Raw genomic sequence first — 19000 nt, 5'->3', positions numbered from 1 at the left:
TCATAGCCGCTCGTGGCCCCATCATTCCCTCCCTCGGCCTGCCACTGGCACAGCCGGGTCTTCTGAGCAGCAGAGGTGGCGCTGCCCACATCTGTCAATACTGGCCCAGCTCCCGCTTGGTTCCGAATTCGGAGTGGAAAGAAATCGAGAGAATCAGATTTCTTTCGTTTCTGAATTTGCGCGATTGCGAATTTGCACAATTGCAAATTTCTGCAAATTCATACATGAGCAAATCCCTCTCCCAACACGCATTATTATTATTAATATTTATTTATATAGCGCCATCAAGTTTTCAGTTTTGTGAACCGCCCAGAGAGCTTCGGCTATTGGGTGGTATAAAAATGTAATAAATAAATAAATAAATAAATACAGAACAAAATAAAACAAAATACGCATTTTCACGCTTGAGCCTAATGGGGGGAATGTGCATTTTGGGCTGGGTTATTTTTTGGAGGGGCCCCATATTTTTCTATGATGAAATTTGTGTGAAATTCCCACAGGTTAGGAAAATGGTCTGCAAGTTCGTGGACTTTTTCTGAGTGGAGAGGGCCGGCCCGCTACAGAATCTGCGGGTCAGATAATAAAAGTCCAAATTCATTGGGTTCCGTTGAGGATTTCTCTGACAGCCCTACTGGCAAGTGAAGGTACAGAAGGGCATCCATCCCCCCCTACCGCCTGGCTTGGCCTATGAGTCCCTCCCCACACACCGGAAGCCGTCAGACAGGGACAGTGAACGGTGCTGGCTTAGATGGGACCCTGTTTCCAATGTGTGTGTTGGGAGCACTCACGTTTGTGCTGTCTCCGCAGTTATCTTCGTATTTGGTCTCTATGTAGATAGAAAACTTTGGCAGAAAGGAGCACTGCAAAGGAAGAGAGAAAGAGATGGAAAATCTGAGAAGGTAAAGGGAGGGATACTGTGGCGTAGTGGCTAAAGTGTCGGACTGGGAGTCGGCAGATCCGGGTTCTAGTCCCCACTCAGCCACGGAAACCCACTGGGCGACTTTGGGCCAGTCAGAGACTCTCAGCCCAACCCACCTCACAGGTGGACAGATCTGTCAAACTCACTGAGACTGACAGATTTATGCAGTGAGAAGGTAGACTCGGCTGAGGGATGGGGCCGTTCGAGACCGTTGCTCCTCAAAAACCAAGAGCCAGCACTGCTCTCTCTCTCTCTCTCTCTCTCTCTCTCTCTCTCTGTGTGTGTGTGTGTGTGTATCCCAACTGCACCATCCCTCCCAAAGGTCTTCCTCCTACCTCCCTTTTGCATTCCCAAGGAGTCACCAACTCGGGGCCACCCTGCGTTAGGGTGACCCTATGGAAAGGAGGACAGGGCTCCTGTACCTTTAAGAGTTGTATAGAAAATGGAATTTCAGCAGGTGTCATTGTTATGCATGCAGCACCTGGTGAAATTCCCTCTTCATCACAACAGATAAAGCTGCAGGAGCTATACCAGAGTGACCAGATACGAAAGAGTGCAGGGTTCCTACAGCTTTAACTGTTGTGATGAAGAGGGAGTTTCACCAGGTGCTGCATGCACACAAATGACACCCGCTGAAATTCCCTTTTCTATGCAACTTTTTAAAGACACAGGAGCCCTGTCCTCCTTTCCATATGGTCTCCCTACCCTGGATGTTCTCGCTGCGTTCCGTTCTGGGGGAGAAAGAGGGAAGCGCTGAAATCACCAGCACATCTCGGTCCTTACCGTGTACTCTGAGCCGACGGACAGGCAATTCCAGGAATCCGCAGGACAGCAAAAGAGAGACACAGAGAGAAGCAGTGGTGAGACGGGGAAGGAACTGTTGCTGCTGTAGCCATAGATAAATTGCTCTCCATCAGTTTAATCCTCCCAGCTGCCCTCTGGCCATTGTTCCTGACAGTTAACCCCGTTTTTCCCAGGACAGCTGCAAATGGGAGCCAGGCAAGCCTTCGCCCAAACCGCTCGGTGTCCAAACCCATGTTGACTTCATCAGCATTTTGGAATCCCAAAGGATTAAGAACAGCCTTTTCTAACCCAGTGCCCTCCAGGTGTATTGCTGCTGCTGCTGCTGCTATTATTATTATATTTATTTGTATCCCGCCTTTTGCCCAATACTAGGGTGGAGAATAATTTGGTCCTCCATCTACGTTAACGTCTTATAATTTTGTCGTGTATTTTAAACATTTATGTTTTTATATTTTATTTTATTTTTGTACATTTCTTTTCCTAGGTTTTAGAATGTATGTTTTAAATTTTGTAAGGCTGCCTTGAGGCTCAGTATTGGGTAGGGTGACCATATGAAAAGGAGGACAGGGCTCCTGTATCTTTAACAGTTGCATAGAAAAGGGAATTTCAGCAGGTATCATTTGTGTATATGGAGAACCTGGGGAAATTCCCTCTTCATCACAACAGTGAAAGCTGCAGGAGCTATACTAGAGTGACCAGATTTAAAAGAGGGCAGGGCACCATCAGCTTTAACTGTTGTGATGAAGGGAGAATTTCACCAGGTGCTGCATGCTTACAAATGACACCGGCTGAAATTCCCTTTTCAATACAACTGTTAAAGATACAGGAGCCCTGTCCTCCTTTTCATAGGGTCACCCTACCCAACACTGAGCCTCAAGGCAGCCTTACAAAATTTAAAACATACATTCTAAAACCTAGGAAAAGAAATGTACACAATTAAAATAAAATATAAAATAAAAACATAAACGTTTAAAATACACGACAAAATTATAAGACGTTAACATAGATGGAGGACCAAATTATTCTCCAAAGGCCTGCTTGAACAAAAAAGTTTTAGCCTGCTTCCGAAAGCCCATCAAGGAGGGAGCCAGCCTAGCTTCCCCGGGAAGAGAGTTGCAGAGCACCGGAGCAGCCACCGAGAAGGCCCTCTCCCATGTTCCCACCAAGCGTACCTGTGAAGAAGGTGGAACTGAAAGAAGGGCTTCTCCAGAAGATCTCAAAGCACGGGCAGGCTCATAAGAGAGAATACAGTCTTTCAGATAACCTGGACCCGAGCCATGTGTTAGACTACAATTCCCAGAATCCCTCAGCCAGATGCGGTTCATATTAACCCCAGCTTTTATTTTTGGTTGCAACCTCTGAATTTTATGACAGGCAAGGATCCATAAAGGCAGTCAGTAGAGCTGGTGAGGTGACTGCTCCATCCCAGGGCAGCTATCCCACGTTGGCTGCCATTGGTGACTGGCCCTCCCCAGGTCTCTGATTTCCAGGTAGGAGGAAGTGACCCAGTTCAGCTGACATAGTTTGGAAGATGGGCTCAAATGCAAAAAGGGGCAGGAACAGAAGAAACAACACGGTCTGGCACACTCTGTAGGACAGAAGTGGGCAACCTGGTGACCTCCAGATGTTTTAGACAACATAAGATGTAAGAATAGGATGTCAGAAGAATCCATCTTGGGGATGAAGTTTGCTGAGCTTTTGGACCTCCACCTGGAATTGGACTCGCTTTTTGGTGAGCTGGCCCCATTCTCCATTTCTTTCTTCTCATCAATTGAAAGCTGTGCAAATTGCGGGTGCAATTTGTGCAAATTTCAGCTGCGGTCGCTTAATTTGCAGTCGTGATTTGCGCAAATCGGCCCGGTAATTTGCGCAAATCACACAAACCACGCCTGCTGTTTGTGCAACTTTCTATAAATGAGAAGAGAAAACCCACAAAATTTTCTGGATCCCAGGGAAAGCTCCGGCCGGCAGCAGGGATCTGTCTGGCCACCAAAAGGTCAAATTGTCAAACAACGGACATCCCTACCTAAGAAAAGCGCTGCTGGATCAGACCAAGGGTCCATCTAGTGCAGCATTCTGTTCACACCATGGCCAGCCTGCACCCTGTGAGAAACCCCCAAGTAGGAAGTGAGTGCAAATGCACCTTCCTACTCATGTTCCCCAGCAACTGTGGGATTGCAGGAATATCTGGAACCCAGACCCTACAACACGCTTGTGGGGGCCTCAGAGGCATGTGGTTGGTGATTGCTGTAAACAGGAGATTTGGCTCAATTTAGAAGAACCCTCCTTACCTGTGATCGTGTACGGGTAATAGTTCCAGGCCTTCTCCGTGATGTAGAAGATCCGCGGCGTCACTGCGCGAGCCCAGCTGGGCAGTTTGCTGTAGCAAGACGACAGAGCACAAGGAAGAGACAAGGGGACCTTCAAAATCAGCACATCTAAATCCAAGTGTGCAAACCCTTAGAAACGCAAATGAAACACATTTACTAATTAATCCAGAATCGCCTCAAAATAACCCTGTTGGTAGTTTCCGCAGTAAACAAACGGAGGCCTGAGAGGCCAGGGCCCTGATCATCCTTGCTCAGAGGAGGGCAACGAGGATGAACAGGGGTCTGGGAAAAAAGCCCTAGGAGGAGAGACTGAAAGAACTGGGCATGTTTAGCCTGGAGAAGAGAAGATTGAGGGGAGGCATGATAGGACTCTTCAAATACTTGAAAGGGCATCACAGAGGAGGGCCAGGATCTCTCCTCGATCATCCCAGAGTGCAGGACACGGAATAACGGGCTCAAGTTACAGGAAGCCAGATTCCGGCTGGGCATCAGGAAAAGCTTCCTGACTGTTAGAGCAGTACGACAATGGAACCCGTTACCTAGGGAGGTTGTGGGCTCTCCCACACTAGAGTCATTCAAGAGGCAGCTGGACAACCATCTGTCAGGGATGCTTTAAGGTGGATTCCTGCATTGAGCAGGGGGTTGGACTCAATGGCCTTGTAGGCCCCTTCCAACTCTACCATTCTATGATTCTATGAGATTGTAAGGCGTAATGTGTGTGTGCGCGCGCGCGCACATGTCTTGAGTTATTCTCTGCACCACTTTATAAATATCCCCTGATCTGTCCTCAATGAGGTCATTCAGAGGTTTTTCTCCTCCATAGGGTTCCCCCGTTAAAGATTTCGTTGTGCTTCTCCAAACCTTGGAGTCCCCCCAAGCCTGCTGATATCTCCTTCCAGATCGTGCTGTTTTGGTACCTTATGAGCTACGGTTGGCTAACGGGTCTGCTGTGAACATATAGAAGGGGTGGGCAACTCCAGTTGTTTTAGCCGACAATGCCCATCAAGCTGTCACCACCAGAAGCCATTCCAGCAGGCTGAGCAGAGGCAGATGAGAGCCCTGCTAAAAGAATTAATTTTCTCTCCCCTCCTCATTCCTTTTTCCTCGTGTGCCGTGTCTGTTTAGACGGCAAGTCTTGTTTAATTGATTAGATGACTGTTTATATTGAGGCTGCTCCGAGCGCCCTTCTGGCTGAGGAGCAGCATAAAAATACTATAAATACATAACTAAGCCCTCAGCAATGGCTGCATTGGCTGAGCTGAAGGCCAAAACATAGCACACAATTCTCTCTTCCAACACCTTGCTGCTGCCTCCCAATATTTGCTGTCCGAGGCAACAGCTTCCCTTTGGCATAATGGTAGGGCCGGCCCAGAAACTATCATACATTCACGCCTGATGCAGAACTGTAACTGCCACCACCATCTCTTCCCTGCTAGAGGCTGACAGGGAAGAGATTAAGACCAGATTCATACAGAGATACAGCAAGAGGCCTCCTCCAACTCCCATTGGTGGATATGCTGGGCTCATAGGAGTTCATATTCATTTCATTAACTATTTCTCATGGCATGCTAGCCAACCTCCCATGGAACGTAGTTCGGGAATTACTGGATCGAGGCTTCCAGGCCAAACAGTATGACTTCCAGGATCACCTGGTCGCCACGGGCAAGCATGAATTTCACGCAGACGAGCGAGCAGGCCAGCACTGGATAGGTGATTTTTTAAAAAATAAAAATAAAAAATAGAAGCCTGTGTGTCCGTATGTGGGCCTTGGGGGAAGGGGTTTTACCTTCCATCAGTCCTCGCCTGGAACCTCCCTGCGCTGTCAAGAGTTCAGCGGATGACATGGTTGCTCTCAGATCGCGTTAGCCTGCCAGCAGGAATCCCAGCAGCTTTCATGCAACCTGACAGCAACTCCTCACCTGAACTGTGGGGGTGGGAGAGGCAAGAGCCTCCCCTCTCCCCTCGCCGTGTCCTTCCCCCAGCACTCGGAATCAATTCTGTGCTCTATAAATAGCATCCCCCGAGAGGAGAATCGTGAGAATACAGTCTAAAAATACCACCTCTCTCGCACATCGATGGCTCCCGATTGCTGAGCCGTCAGTGAGAAAGTCACACGGCCAGAGCTGTTGCCGAGACAAGGGGAGTTGCCCCAAAGCTGGCCATCGGCAACCCATTGAAAGTGGAAAGCAAAATGTCTCAAGCAGCCGAAGGGAGAAGCCTGTGGCTTCAGGTCAAGCACAGTGGCAGTAAAGGGGGAAGGAAAGCAAAGGGAAGAAAAGAAAGGGAAAGGCTGTGAGGCAGCCTGATTCACGATCCTATTCAGCTTGGGAGTATTCAGATTTAAGTGGATTTAGCGTTGTCAAAGCGCATTGGCACTGCATCTTCTGAACCAGGTGGAAGGAGATGGAGGGCAGGAATAACGGGTTTCGCTATCCGCAAAAGGGTTAAAAAAAATACATTTTGCCACCTTGAGCGTTGGAAAGATGCTGGTGTCACACAGGGTACCTGAACGGAGCGTCCCCGTGGCAAGAGGCCTCAAGGTGACTGTAGCAGCTATCGGTTCCGACAGCTGCTACGGACCCCTGCAAAGTGCTTTTTCTCTACACCTTCCAACCTACTTTCAGCACAGCCATTTTGTTCACCTCCCAACAGGGCCTGGTTTTGTCTGGCAGCAGCAGCAGAGAGGCGAACAAGGAAGTCACAGCCAACCAGAGTAACTTCCTCGTTCCTCTCTGCTGCTTCTAGAAGAAGCCGGGCTTTGTCCGAGGTTAAGCAAGGGAGCAGGCACTCAGCTAACTGGGCCATTCATGCACTGAGAGATGGCAGCTCAGAACCGATAGCTGCTGCAGTCACTTAGAGCCTTCTTATCACGTGGAAGCTTTATTTCGGGCTCCTTTGTGAACCAGGACAGAGTCTGGAAAGGATCGTTCCCCACATCCTGTCCTCAGGGACGGGCAGATACCTGCGATGGCAAGAAATATCATTAATCACAAACCAGGCAGGCTTCAGCTCAGCCGATTGTGTCGGCTGCATCGAGTCAATTAACTGAAGTGAACTTTCCTGGGATGTAAAATGGTATTGATCTGGTGCTTGCGGTGAGAAATGCGGAGAGAAAGGAGGAGGAGAGGTGAGGGGCAGAAGATTTCGACGGGAGATAAGAATGGGAGCAGTTCTCTTTCCCTGCCCTGCAGGGAATGTTTTGTGCTGCAGGAGACGACACGCTCCCTTCCTCGAGGAGGAGAATGACGGCGGGACCCGCAGAACAGCCGACAAAAGATAATGATCACACCCTTACTGCAAATCCAGGGAGATTTGGTCTCATCTGTAATGGTTTGGCCATCCTCTGGCAAGGGTCGAAGGAGGACAACGGGCAGTCCAGGGAATGCAGAAACTGAGAATGAAAGATTACGCAGAAAGAGGAAAGCCCTGAATGTAGAAGTGGCGTCGGCAACTAACGTGGGCCACTAGGAAACCTGACCTTGCCTGGAGGCCCTGCGTCCAGTTCTGGGTGCCACATTTGGGGAAGGAGATGGACAAATCGGAATGGGTTCGGAGCAGGGCGACGAAGAGGGCGTGGAAAACAAATGCTATGAGAAAAACGTCAAAGGCGGGTGTTTAGTCCGGAGAAGAGACGACGGATAGGGGCTGGTGATGGTAGCGATCAGTGGTGGCTTGTGGCTCCGTGTCAGTGGGGCGGTGAGTCCACTCTGGGTTTTAGTCAGAACCCGAAGGGTGCTATCCAAGACACGGAGCTCTTTTGGAGTTCTGACTGAAACCTGGAGTGGATTCTCTGCCCCACTGACATCGGAGCTATCAGCCTTCACTGGTAATGATAGCACTCGTCAAATCTCGGAATGGCTGTCACACAGCAAAGAGGGAAAAATTGTCCTCTGCTGCTCCAGCAGGCAGGACTAGAAAAAATGGGCTTGTATTACAGGAGGGTAGATTTTGGCTGAACATTAGGAGACACAGAAGAAGAGCTCCATCCTAAGGCCGTGGACTCTTCGAGCAAGCAGCCATCTTTTGGGGAAGCTCTAATCGTGGATTCGATGCAGTGAGGAGGGGGGTTGAACTAGACAGCCTAGAAGCCCCCCCTCCCCCCAGACACACAACTCTCAAGTTTTATGATATAAGCTGGGGTGGGATTGAAGGTAGATCTGAAGAGGTTTTGGACTTCGACTCCCAGAAGCCCCTGCCGGCATGGCCAATGGTCAGGAATGCTGGGAGCTGAAGTCCAAAACTCTTTCTGACCACCCTGACGTATGCCGCCCAGAGATCCGTGGTTATGGGGTGACGCAGAAGTGCTGTCAATAGCCAGGCATGATTCTACGACTTCCCAGAATCCCTTGCTCCTATCACTGGATTGGACAGCTCCTTCTTGGGGGTGGGGCTAGGACACTACTTAAGGTGGCTCAGCCTTCTAGTCCAGCCATATAGTCAATGATCCCCTGCATACTCTGTAGTATTAATTTTGTTACTCTTCTTGATCAAAGACTGCTTTGTCAGGGAAGAAATGACGAACTGGCTCAAGCCAAAAGATTAAGCTTTCAGCCTATCAGACATGGCTGTTTTTTGTCTTTTCTCTCCGTGTGTTTTGCAGAGAATCCAACCACGAGAACTGGACGGACCAGATGAAAGTTTCACCAGGAGGTAATAATAGTTACATCTTGGCATTCAGTGGGACGAAGAAGAGCCGGCAGAGCCGAAAACCAGTTGAGCAGGAAGTCTAACAAACTCCCGCGACCAATAAATACACAACCTTGTAAACTTTAACCAAGGGGCCTCACTCTCCTGTTGCGGTCTGCTCCTCCGAGGGAGTCTCCTCAAATGCCAAGAACTAGAATGAGGTGGGAAAGAAAGACAGGGGAAGCGTTAGGGCTAATTCATAGAAAAGTAGAGTTGGAAGGGGCCTACAAGGCCATCAAGACCAACCCCCTGCTCAGTGCAGGAATCCACCTTAAAGCATCCCTGATAGATGGTTGTCCAGCTGCCTCTTGAAGGCCTCCAGTGTGGGAGAGCCCACAACCTCCCTAGGTAACTGGTTCCATTGTCGTACCGCTCTAACAGCCAGGAAGCTTTTCCTGATGTCCAGCTGGAATCTGCCTTCCTGTAACTTCAGCCCGTTATTCCGTGTCCTGCACTCTGGGAGGATCGAGAAGAGATCCTGGCCCTCCTCTGTGTGACAACCTTTTAAGTCCTTGAAGAGTGCTATCATGCCTGCCCTCAACCTTCTCTTCTCCAGACTAAACACACGTGACGTCTCCCCATTTTACAGAAGGCCAACTGAGGCCAAGAGATCATCAGACGCCTGGGATGAGCCAACTTAGCCCTGCCATAGCAGCTAACTAGAGACTAGCGCTTCGCTTGCGAGCTACTGGAAGAACGGCGCTCAAAGGGACATGAATTACACAAAGGCAGCATCTGTAGCTGCTCCTACGTTTGATCCACATTAGAAAAGACAAAGAGGGTGGATTCAGTACACTCGCTTGCTTTCCTTTAAAAAGTGTTTGGCATTCTCATTTCCTGCCCGCTAAGCTTGTGTAGCTCTTATGGTTCGGGCACCTTCCTCTATGCCAGCCTTCCTCAACCTGGGGCACTCCAGATGTGTTGGACTGCATCTCCCAGAATGCCCCAGGCTGGGGCATTCTGGGAGATGCAGTCCAACACATCTGGAGCGCCCCAGGTTGAGGAAGGCTGCTCTATGCCTTCCGCCTCCAAGCTGCGGATCTTTTGCTTGGCTGGGAATGCTTGTCTTCTCAGCTTGCCCACAAAGACAAGTGTTGCAGGATAGGGGAGAGATCTATTTGCATCCCTTAACTCCTACCAAGCAATACCTGATGGAGCGCCTCTCCCAGTATGAACCTGTCCGTATAATACGCTCATCGTCTGAGGCTCTCCACCAAGGGCGCTTCAGAGGGTACAAAAGATACCAAAAGGCTACAAAAGATACCTCTCCATCGTGCCTGGGTCCAGCTCCAGCTGAGAGCCCCCTCCCTCCTGCTACCAACTGTCGCCGCTAAGGCCATCGGAGGGAAAGGAAGCAGCTGCTGAACTTTGCAACTAAGAATCAAGTGCCTGAATTTGCTTCTTCTTCTTTTTTCCTCCTCCCTCCCAATCCCCTTTCCTTTTGTGTCATGTTTTTTTTTAGATTGCTAGCTTGTGGGCAGGGACTGTCTTAAGAATTTGTTTTGTAAGCTGCCTTGAGAGCCTTTTTGGCTAAAGGGCGGGATAAAAGTACTATAATAAATAAATAAATAAATAAATAAATAAATAAATAAATATGACCACCTACTCAGGGTTGGCCCCACGATTTTGGAATGCTCTCCCCAGGGATGTCCGCCTGGCACCAACATTATCACCTTTCTGGGGCCAGGTCAAGACTTTCCTCTACTCCCAGGCATTTAACATCACACGTTAAGGTTTTTCATGGCTCCTGGGATTTGCTGCTGGTTGTTTTAAAGCTGTTTTATTTTTTGTACGTTGGTTTTATGCTATATATTTGTAGGGTTTGAATCTTTCTAAAATGCCCTGAAAGCTTTGGCAATTGGGTGGTATGGAAGTGTAATCCAAAGAATTTATTTATTTATTTATTTATTTATTACATTTCTATACCGCTCTGGGCGGTTCACAAAAATTAAAACCATTCAAAGTATAAAACAACAGTATAAAACCATAATATAAAATACAATATAATATGAATGAACGGATCTGGATGGAGCTTCCCTCCATCCTTCTAGTTCCACCCTCCTGTGCCTCCCCTTGTTGAGACCAAGATGGTACAACCCTCCTAGGGCCAGACCGCCCCCCTCCCACCGCTTTATGGGCCATAGCCCACCCACGCCTTCGTCCACTCAAGCCCACCTTTGCCAGCACATACAACATACCCACTGGCTCAGGTTGCCAAGCGGAAGCTAAACTGCACCCCAATCTCACCTCGGTCTTTCACCTCGGTCTTCGGCCAGCCTGGGATCGTTTTGTCATCCCCAGTACAGAGACACAGTAGAAAACTGCCCCCTTCTAAAGGAGGTTGCCTGTCGGCCCTCTGGGTGAGTCTGCTGTACGTTCAGCATGTCTCTTTCCAGAACACAGGAAGAAGCATCTTCCAAGGGAAATTATTATTTGATGCCCCCAAAGAACACCTTTGGGGTAGTGCTGTTGCACTCAAGCCCTGCTTGTGGATTTCTCGTGGGCAGCTGTTTGGCCGCCGTGGAAACAGAATGCTGGACTGATCCAGCATGGCTCTTCTGCTGTTCTTAACTCCCATCATCCCCTAGCCAGAGTAGTCACAGGTGAGGGATCATGGGAGCTGTAGGCTAAAAGATCAGGAGGGCCCAAGTTGCCCACCCCGGCATACAACCTTCCCCTCGCCAGCCAGCCCTCCGGGAAGAGGTACGCCCACCCGTGTTGCAAAACGTGCGAAGCAGGGCTGCCGGTAAATCAGGACAGGCAGCTCCGTAGGTGGTGGAGGTGAATGGTGGGAAGGGGAGGCATGCATGCCATTGCCTCCGGGGGCTCTCAAACAAAAGACGGTGCTGAGCAACTGTCAGGATCCGTGACAAGTTAATTGGAAAGCAGAGAACAAGCGGGGAGCGGAAGAAGACTGCAAAACACTGAGTCAGCAAAGGCGCTTGGAGAGGAGAAGGGGCGAGCGAGGCTCAGCGGCAGAGCAAATGCCGGGCATGTGGGAAGTCTTGGGGCCCGACGACCCGGGAGGGCCACTTCCTAAAAGGCCCTAGGGAAGAGCTGCCGGTTTGGCTAGACAAGATACCGGGCTAGATGGATTCCTCGACTGACTCGGAACGTTCATGACTCCATAGGGGGATGGAAGGGAACCCGGGAGGTCATCTAACTAAGCCCAACGCCCTGCTCAGTGCTGGATCCACAATGCAAGATACAACTGCAGCATCCCTGGCGGACAGTGAGGGCTGGTGGCTCCGATGCCAGTGGGGCGGTCAATCCGCTCCGGGTTTCAGTCAGAACCATTCAGGATTCTAGAGGCGCTATCCAAAGAGCTGAGCCCTATACCCAAAATAGCATCAGCACCTTGGGGAGCTCCTTTAGAGTACCCAATGGTTCTCACTGAAACCCGGAGCGGATTCCCCGTTCCACTGGCGTCGCAACCACCAGCTTCTGCTGCCGGCAGGTTATGTAACAAGGTTTTTTGAGGCCGGGGTGCAAGCACAGGCTCTCCACACTGATCTGACGGCTGAGCAAGAAGCTGAGAGGTTTAGGTTTTCTAAATTCAAAACATCAGCTCATGTTTACTGAGAAATAAACCTAGCCTCTGTGTTTTGTCTTGTTTTTGTTTTCCAAGGTCCAAAGCAACCAGGAGGATGGGAGTTTTCCTAGCTTTAAGACCAAGGACTCTTCAGCAAAATGCCGCTGGCTCACGCCTGAGTTTTCACGACTGTAAAGGGAGAATGATAGTGGCGTCTCTTACAGGTTTGCGGGGTGGAGATGCCTGACGCGATGCTTGCAAAAACACGGGAAAAGGGGACATAGGAATAAAATCGGGTCATGAGCCACAGAGACCGAGCGCCAAGACTTCAGCCTTGAACCAGGGAGCTTTGAAGAAATGTCAGGAGTGGAGATTCAGCCTTGTACAACTCCGAGCAAAAGGCTCGGCCACACCAGCAAGGCGTCTTTCCACCACCTGGCCAGATTGGGCTGTGTGATACTTCCTGTTCCGTGTGATACTTCCTGTTCCCTGTGTGATACTTCCTGTTCCGATGAGTGACTGGGACAGCCTTCCCCCAACCTGTTAAAGATCTTTTGGACTACAACTCCCAGCCTCCCTGACCATCAGCCATGCTGGCTGGGGCTGATGGGAGTTGAAGTCCTCAACATCTGGAGGACACCAGCTTGGAGAAAGCACGGACCAGGAGACCAGACCTTCCTGAATCCTTTCTTCCTACCGATGTTTTCAACACGGTTCAACAGATCCCGCCATCTCACCTGGACAGGTGCACTCGCTTCTCCGTGAACTGGCCGCAGCCGTGGACGGGGTCTTCGTGGGGCTCGTTTTTCACCACTTCCACACCTTCGCCTTTGTCGCTCTCTTGGTGGCTGTGCTTGCTGATGGTGTACAGCTGCCCGACCCGGTACTGTTAAGGAAACGCAAAAATGTTACGACGCCTTGAGAAGGCTTGTAGGGCCTGGAATGCCGGGAAAATGAAGGTTTTTCCACCTGCCATTCTTTCAGCACCGCAAATTCTGTCTTACTGGACATCTGTACACCACACACCAGGGCTGTCAAACCTCCTTCAGCCGAGGGCCGTGTTCGATTTGGGAGAAGCTCCCGGGGGGGCTGCATTCCAAAAGTGGGTGGGGCCAAAGGCAAAAAGGGGCGGGGCCAACCCCCCAAATATTTTCACTTAGACCTCTTACTGTCAGTAACTTAGCCTTAGGAGAGGCATTTGAGTATTTCAGAATGGGGGGGGGGGAACTCTGCCAAACTCTGTCAGGGGAGCGATCAGCTGCGAGGACATTTGGGGAATACTGGAAGCCCTGATTGGGCCAGATTTGACCCACAAGCCTGAGGTTCAACACCCTTGTCATACTCCACACAACCAGGTCATAACACTGAACTCCACATTCACCACCGTGATCACCCAATATATAATACCACATTTGTTCTTTGGGTGCTGGTGCTTATGGAGCCAAAAATAACACCACCCACGCCCAAGAGGGAGGGATCAGCAGGTTCAGGGAAACCCCAAGGTTTACCCCAAAGGTGAGCTTATCAGTATTCTGAATAAGCCCATATAAATAAATAAATAAATAAATAAATAAAATACATATGCAAATGAGTTCCACCCAACTAAAGGTTAGTGTAGCAAAGAGACTAAACAGAACTAGTTCAAACCTGACTTCTGAGCCTCCAAACCCAAACCTCACCTGTAATACGCAGGTGCTACACTGGCCTACCTTACAGGGTTATTATAAGGGTTACTGAGACAATGTACTAGAAGCATTTTGGAGAATCTAAGGTTGTCATCCTTACACTGCAACCTGGGGTCCTTCAGATGTGTTGGACTGCAACTCCCATCATTCCCAGACAGCATGACCAAAGGCTGGTATGCACACTTACCTGGGAGTAAACCCTGTCCAACTCAATGAGGCTTACTTCTCAGGAGACACGTACAGGACTGCGCTGCAAGGCACGATGCAAACGCTAATTCTGATCGTTATTCTAAAGCTTTCCTTTTCAAACACACGTACACGATTCATTCCCTAAAACAATGTTTGCTCAAGATGCTCCAATTCTCACTTGTCTTTTAAAACTGCTTTAATCGAAGCTAGAAAAATGCTCTGATCTTTCTCTCGCTCTCTCTTTACAAATAACTGTGCTAATTTCGTATCCCCGCCAACCTCCTCAACTGAAAGGAGGACAAAATCTGGAGTTTTTACCCCAAGAACAAAACATACAGGAGTATAAGATACTAAGTAGCTAACACCCACCCACGCGATCAGCTGGCAATCTGTGTACTCAGAGATCCTCACTTCATCCAAAAAACATGCAGCAAAAGTGTAGATATGTGCGTGGGAGATCCATTATTATATCACTCCCAGAACATGGAAGAACAGCTTTGCTGGGAGAAGGCCTGTCAGCTTTTTACCCCTACTTCTGCCCCTTCTGCTAGAGGGAAAACCTCTTAGCTCCGATCAGCTGCTGATACGAGATAACAGCTTTTCTTGGGAGAGGCAGAGGTGGCGGGATTGGGGAGGAAGCTGCTGCTGAGTGATCTAGTCCTGCCTCCTCCAGAGTCTTGTCCTGCTTACTTCTGAGTAGTGGTGCCAATAGTGGAACCCCTTCAACCAGACACCTACTTTTCTCTACATACAGAGCAAATGTGCCAATACGCCTCTGCCCACCCCTACATACAGACACAACCGTACCAACGTAGCCAGAAATGGTTCGATCCCGTCAAAGCTTTACCACTACTTTCACCTGAATTTATTTCATTTCGCTTTTTCACATCTGGCGCAAAAAAGCAGTGCACCACGAGGTCAAGACAGGCAACTGGCCCCCCTCAAAAGAAATCAGGGCCTGGTGGGGTGGGGTGAATGGAGAGAAGGCATGGAGCAAAGAGTAGGGCTGCAATTTTCCTTTGGGGGGGGCGGGCTCCATCTGGTATGCAGATTCCTTGCATACCTGTGACCTCGCCTCCCCAGCTCCCCCTCCTACACATCTGAAGGTCTCCTGTTTCCCCAAAAGACTTGGCTCTTTCCCCCTTACTGCCCCATATGCTTGGAACAGCTTCTCGCGACATTCATGCAATACCATTTCTCTTCTCTCCATGAAATACCTCCTCAAAACCTACTCTTCAGCTCAACCCACTAGTCCTCATGACGTGCCCTATTGCCTATAACTAAGCCTAAACACATGCAACCGAAACAGCCACCTATCGATTCCCTGCTTCTCCTCCCCGCCGTCGAATTTTGGATTGCTAGCTCCTTGGGGCAGTGACCTCCCTCCTTCTGTTCTGCAAAGCACCGTTCGTACTGATGCCACTTTAATAATATTAAATAAGAAGAAGGAAGTAGGAAACCCTTCCTGACCTGTTTTTTGTCCCAGAGTTTTCCCACCTAGCGCATCCGTCCACAGGGTCCACATTGTGGAAACCGGAGGAACAACAAGCGGCAGAGGGGTTGCAGATCTCCAAAGATAGGGTGACCCTTTGGAAAAGAGGACAGGGCTCCTGTAACTTCAACAGTAGAATAGAAAAGGGAATTTCAACAGGTGTCATTGGTATGCATGCAGCACCTGGTGAAATTCCCTCTTCATCACAACAGTTAAAGCTCCAGGAGCCCTGCTTAGAGTGACCAGCTGCAAAAGAGGGCGGGGCTCCTGCAGGTTTAACTGTTGTGATGAAGAGGGAATTTCACCAGGTGCTGCATGCATACCAATGACACCTGCTGAAATTCCCTTTTCTATGCAACTGTTCAAGATACAAGTGCCTGGTCCTCCTTTCCATAGGGTCACCGTATCCAAAGAGAATGAGGGAGACGGGCAGCTGAGCTGTTGCTCTCCTGCAAACGAGCAGCCAGAGGCGTCTCAGTGGCAGCGGGCGGTCGCTCCGAGAGCCTGGGAATTCTCCACGGAAGGTTCTGGCTGGCGTTTGCATGCATGGGAGAATCCATCCTTCAGAAGGTCACGGCTGGGCCGCGCCGGGGAAGCCCTGGAAAGCAGCATTTATGGCAAAAAAATGACCTTGGCCCGTCCTGAATTGGGAGGCCGCCGCGCCGGAGGTGGGAAGGAATCCGAGCAGGGGAAGCAGGTGGCCACAAAGAGAAAGTGAATGTGTGTGTGTGTGTTTGTGTGTGTGTGAGAGAGAGAGAGAGAAAGAGAGACTGCATACATGTAACATTCATCGCAGCTGTCACTGTATTGAGAGAGATGAAAGTAGGAATCAGGGCTGTTCCAGCAGCCCTGAATTCCCCCCTCTTCCTTTTTCCTTGCATGCTGTCTTCTTTATCCCCCCACACATACATGCTTGCGAAGGGTGACCCTATGGAAAGGAGGACCGGGTTCCTGTATCTTGAAGAGTTGCATAGGAAAGGGAATTTCAGCAGGTGTCATTGGCATGTAGCACCTGGTGGAATTCTACTATTCTATGAACTCCGACAGCTGTGTAAGTTAGGGTGACCCTATGAAAAGGAGGACAGGGCTCCTGTATCTTTAACAGTTGTATTGAAAAGGGGATTTCAGCAGATGTCATTTGTATATATGGAGAACCTGGTGAAATCCCTTCTTCATCACAACAGTTAAAGCTGCAGGAGCTATACTGGAGTGACCAGATTTATAAGAGGGCAGGGCACCTGCAGCTTTAACTGTTGTGATGAAGTGGAAATTTCACCAGGTTCCCCATATATACAAATGACACCTGCTGAAATTCCCTTTTCAATACAACTGTTAAAGATACAGGAGCCCTGTCCTCCTTTTCATAGGGTCACCCTAGCGTAAGTTTGCTTGAAGTTTTCTCTCTATCAAACCGAGGGCTATTCCAATCCGTGCGAAGCTGGGTTCATTTGGAAGTTTAAAATAAATATTTTTCAGGTATGAAATGTAAGTTTAAATTCCCCCATAGGTTCTTCAGTGCATTTCTAAAACAGTCGTTGAACTACATAAATAAATATGCAGATAAAATCAGCAGTGTATAGCGCAATATCAAGGACAGCTAAGTTAGGGTGACCAACTGTCAGGATTTCCCCGGATTTGTCCTGGTTTTTGTTCTTTCCATGGTGTCAGGGGGGATTTTCTATAATTTTCAATCATGTCCTGGAATGACACACCTTCCTCTTTAAGGCTGCCATTAGCATGGCAGGAGGGAATGACATGCTTTCTTGAGGCACATCATTCCCCCACCCCGAGCTCCAATTGAGGTCTTAAAGGGGAAAGTGGGTCATTTGTGGACATTATAGAAAAGGCCCCAATTGGAGTGGATGGTGGTGGTGCAGAATGAAATCCTTTCCCCTCCTCCACTCCAATCGGGTTCTTTAAGGTGGCGGGGGAATAACGTACTTTCTGCAGGACTCAGAAAGCTGCTTCCCCCCCCCCACACACACTAGGTGTCCTCTTTTTTGGTTTCCCAAATATGGTCACCCTAGCTAAGTCCTCTATGGTCTCACTGTTTGGGGATGTTATTTTATAGAAACCGGGGAGCGATCAACTGATCCATCCTGTGCCTGGGATAGCACTTTTGAGCATCACTGCTTCTAATACCACACTCAAGTGGTGAGTGCTGATGGATTACATCCTAGTGGGACTACTGAGAAATAAGGATGTGGTATCAACGTGCTTGTGGGAACCTGAAATTTGTAGAAGTACCAAAATATCTTAAAAAAAAGAACTAAGGGGGGGGGGCAACCCCTCCAAAGAACTCAGGCCTTTTCTACACCTAAGGATTATCCCAGGAAAATGGAAGGATCATGCCTGCCTGCTCCCGGGATCCCGTGTGTGTCATTTGGATGCACAGTGATGATCCCAGGGGAAAAGGCAGGTGTAGAAACAGACTCAGTCTAGTGTTGTGAATACTGGGTTAGATGGACCAATAGTCTGACCCAGATCGGGTTTACACAACACGCTAACCCACCATGGGTCATCGTGTTGTCTAAACGCAGCATGTTTTTTGTAGGGTGCCTTGTTAACCATGCAATGTGGTTTATTTTGTCCCCAACAAGCCACCTTGAGAATGCATGGCTTGTTGTTTATTTATTATTTATTTATTTAAAACATGTATATCCCACCCTATATCATTAAGATCTCAGAGCCGTGTACAGATAAAAGCATACAGTATAAAACAATAAATATGCACAGTTAAAAAGAAATTAAACCACGAACCAAGTTAAAATAATATATAATTTAAAAGCGGTTAAAACACTTAAAACAATGTGCCATCTTAGTGGATTTAATCATCAAAGGCTTTGTTAAAAAGCCATGTTTTTACTTGGCGTCGAAATAAAATCAGTGTTGGCTCCAGTCGGGCCTCCAAAGGGAGGGCATTCCATAGTCAGGGTGCCACAGCAGAGAAGGCCCTCTCCCTTGTCCCATCATAGTGTATATGTTGCGTTGGTGGGATGCGGAGAAGGGCTCCTCCAATAGATTGTTGGGTTGTTCAAGGTGGTGAACAAACCATGCTGCTGCATGGCTGATGAGCAACCCTGCGGAAAACTCAATGTGTTCAAACAACACAATGACCCACCCCGTGGAAGAAGCGCTGCGTTCAGACAACGGTTCAACCACAACCCTCGCTGGCTACGTTAGCATGTTGTGTGAACCCAGCCTCAGTATAAGGCAGCTTCTGATGTTCGTATGACACAGAACATTGAGAGTCCGCTGGAAAAGAAAAATGGGAATGGAGTGGACTGCCATCCATGAAAGGAACGGGCTGCTTGAAAACCTGAATTAGAGCACTTCTATTAGGTGAGAATATACTGCAACCTC

The 19000-nt window shown here is 48.9% G+C and overlaps 1 protein-coding gene across 1 annotated transcript in view; it reads right to left on the bottom strand.

Annotated features, from left to right (window-relative positions):
* LOC134410045 (cytoplasmic phosphatidylinositol transfer protein 1-like) overlaps positions 1-19000 on the bottom strand; it is a 59285-nt gene that overhangs the window by 14166 nt on the left and 26119 nt on the right. Inside the window, exons 3-6 of the mRNA XM_063143101.1 lie at positions 13009-13157; positions 4015-4103; positions 1703-1710; positions 789-860 (exon numbers count right to left, since the gene is read on the bottom strand). Of these exons, the coding sequence (XP_062999171.1) occupies positions 789-860; positions 1703-1710; positions 4015-4103; positions 13009-13157 (318 nt within the window). The remainder of the gene's footprint in view (positions 1-788; positions 861-1702; positions 1711-4014; positions 4104-13008; positions 13158-19000) is intronic.

Source organism: Elgaria multicarinata, chromosome 17 (genome assembly GCF_023053635.1).
Source record: "Elgaria multicarinata webbii isolate HBS135686 ecotype San Diego chromosome 17, rElgMul1.1.pri, whole genome shotgun sequence".
Taxonomy (NCBI): domain Eukaryota; kingdom Metazoa; phylum Chordata; class Lepidosauria; order Squamata; family Anguidae; genus Elgaria; species Elgaria multicarinata.
The sequence above is the reverse complement of the archived record's forward strand: the minus strand, read 5'-3'. Positions and strand labels throughout refer to the sequence as shown.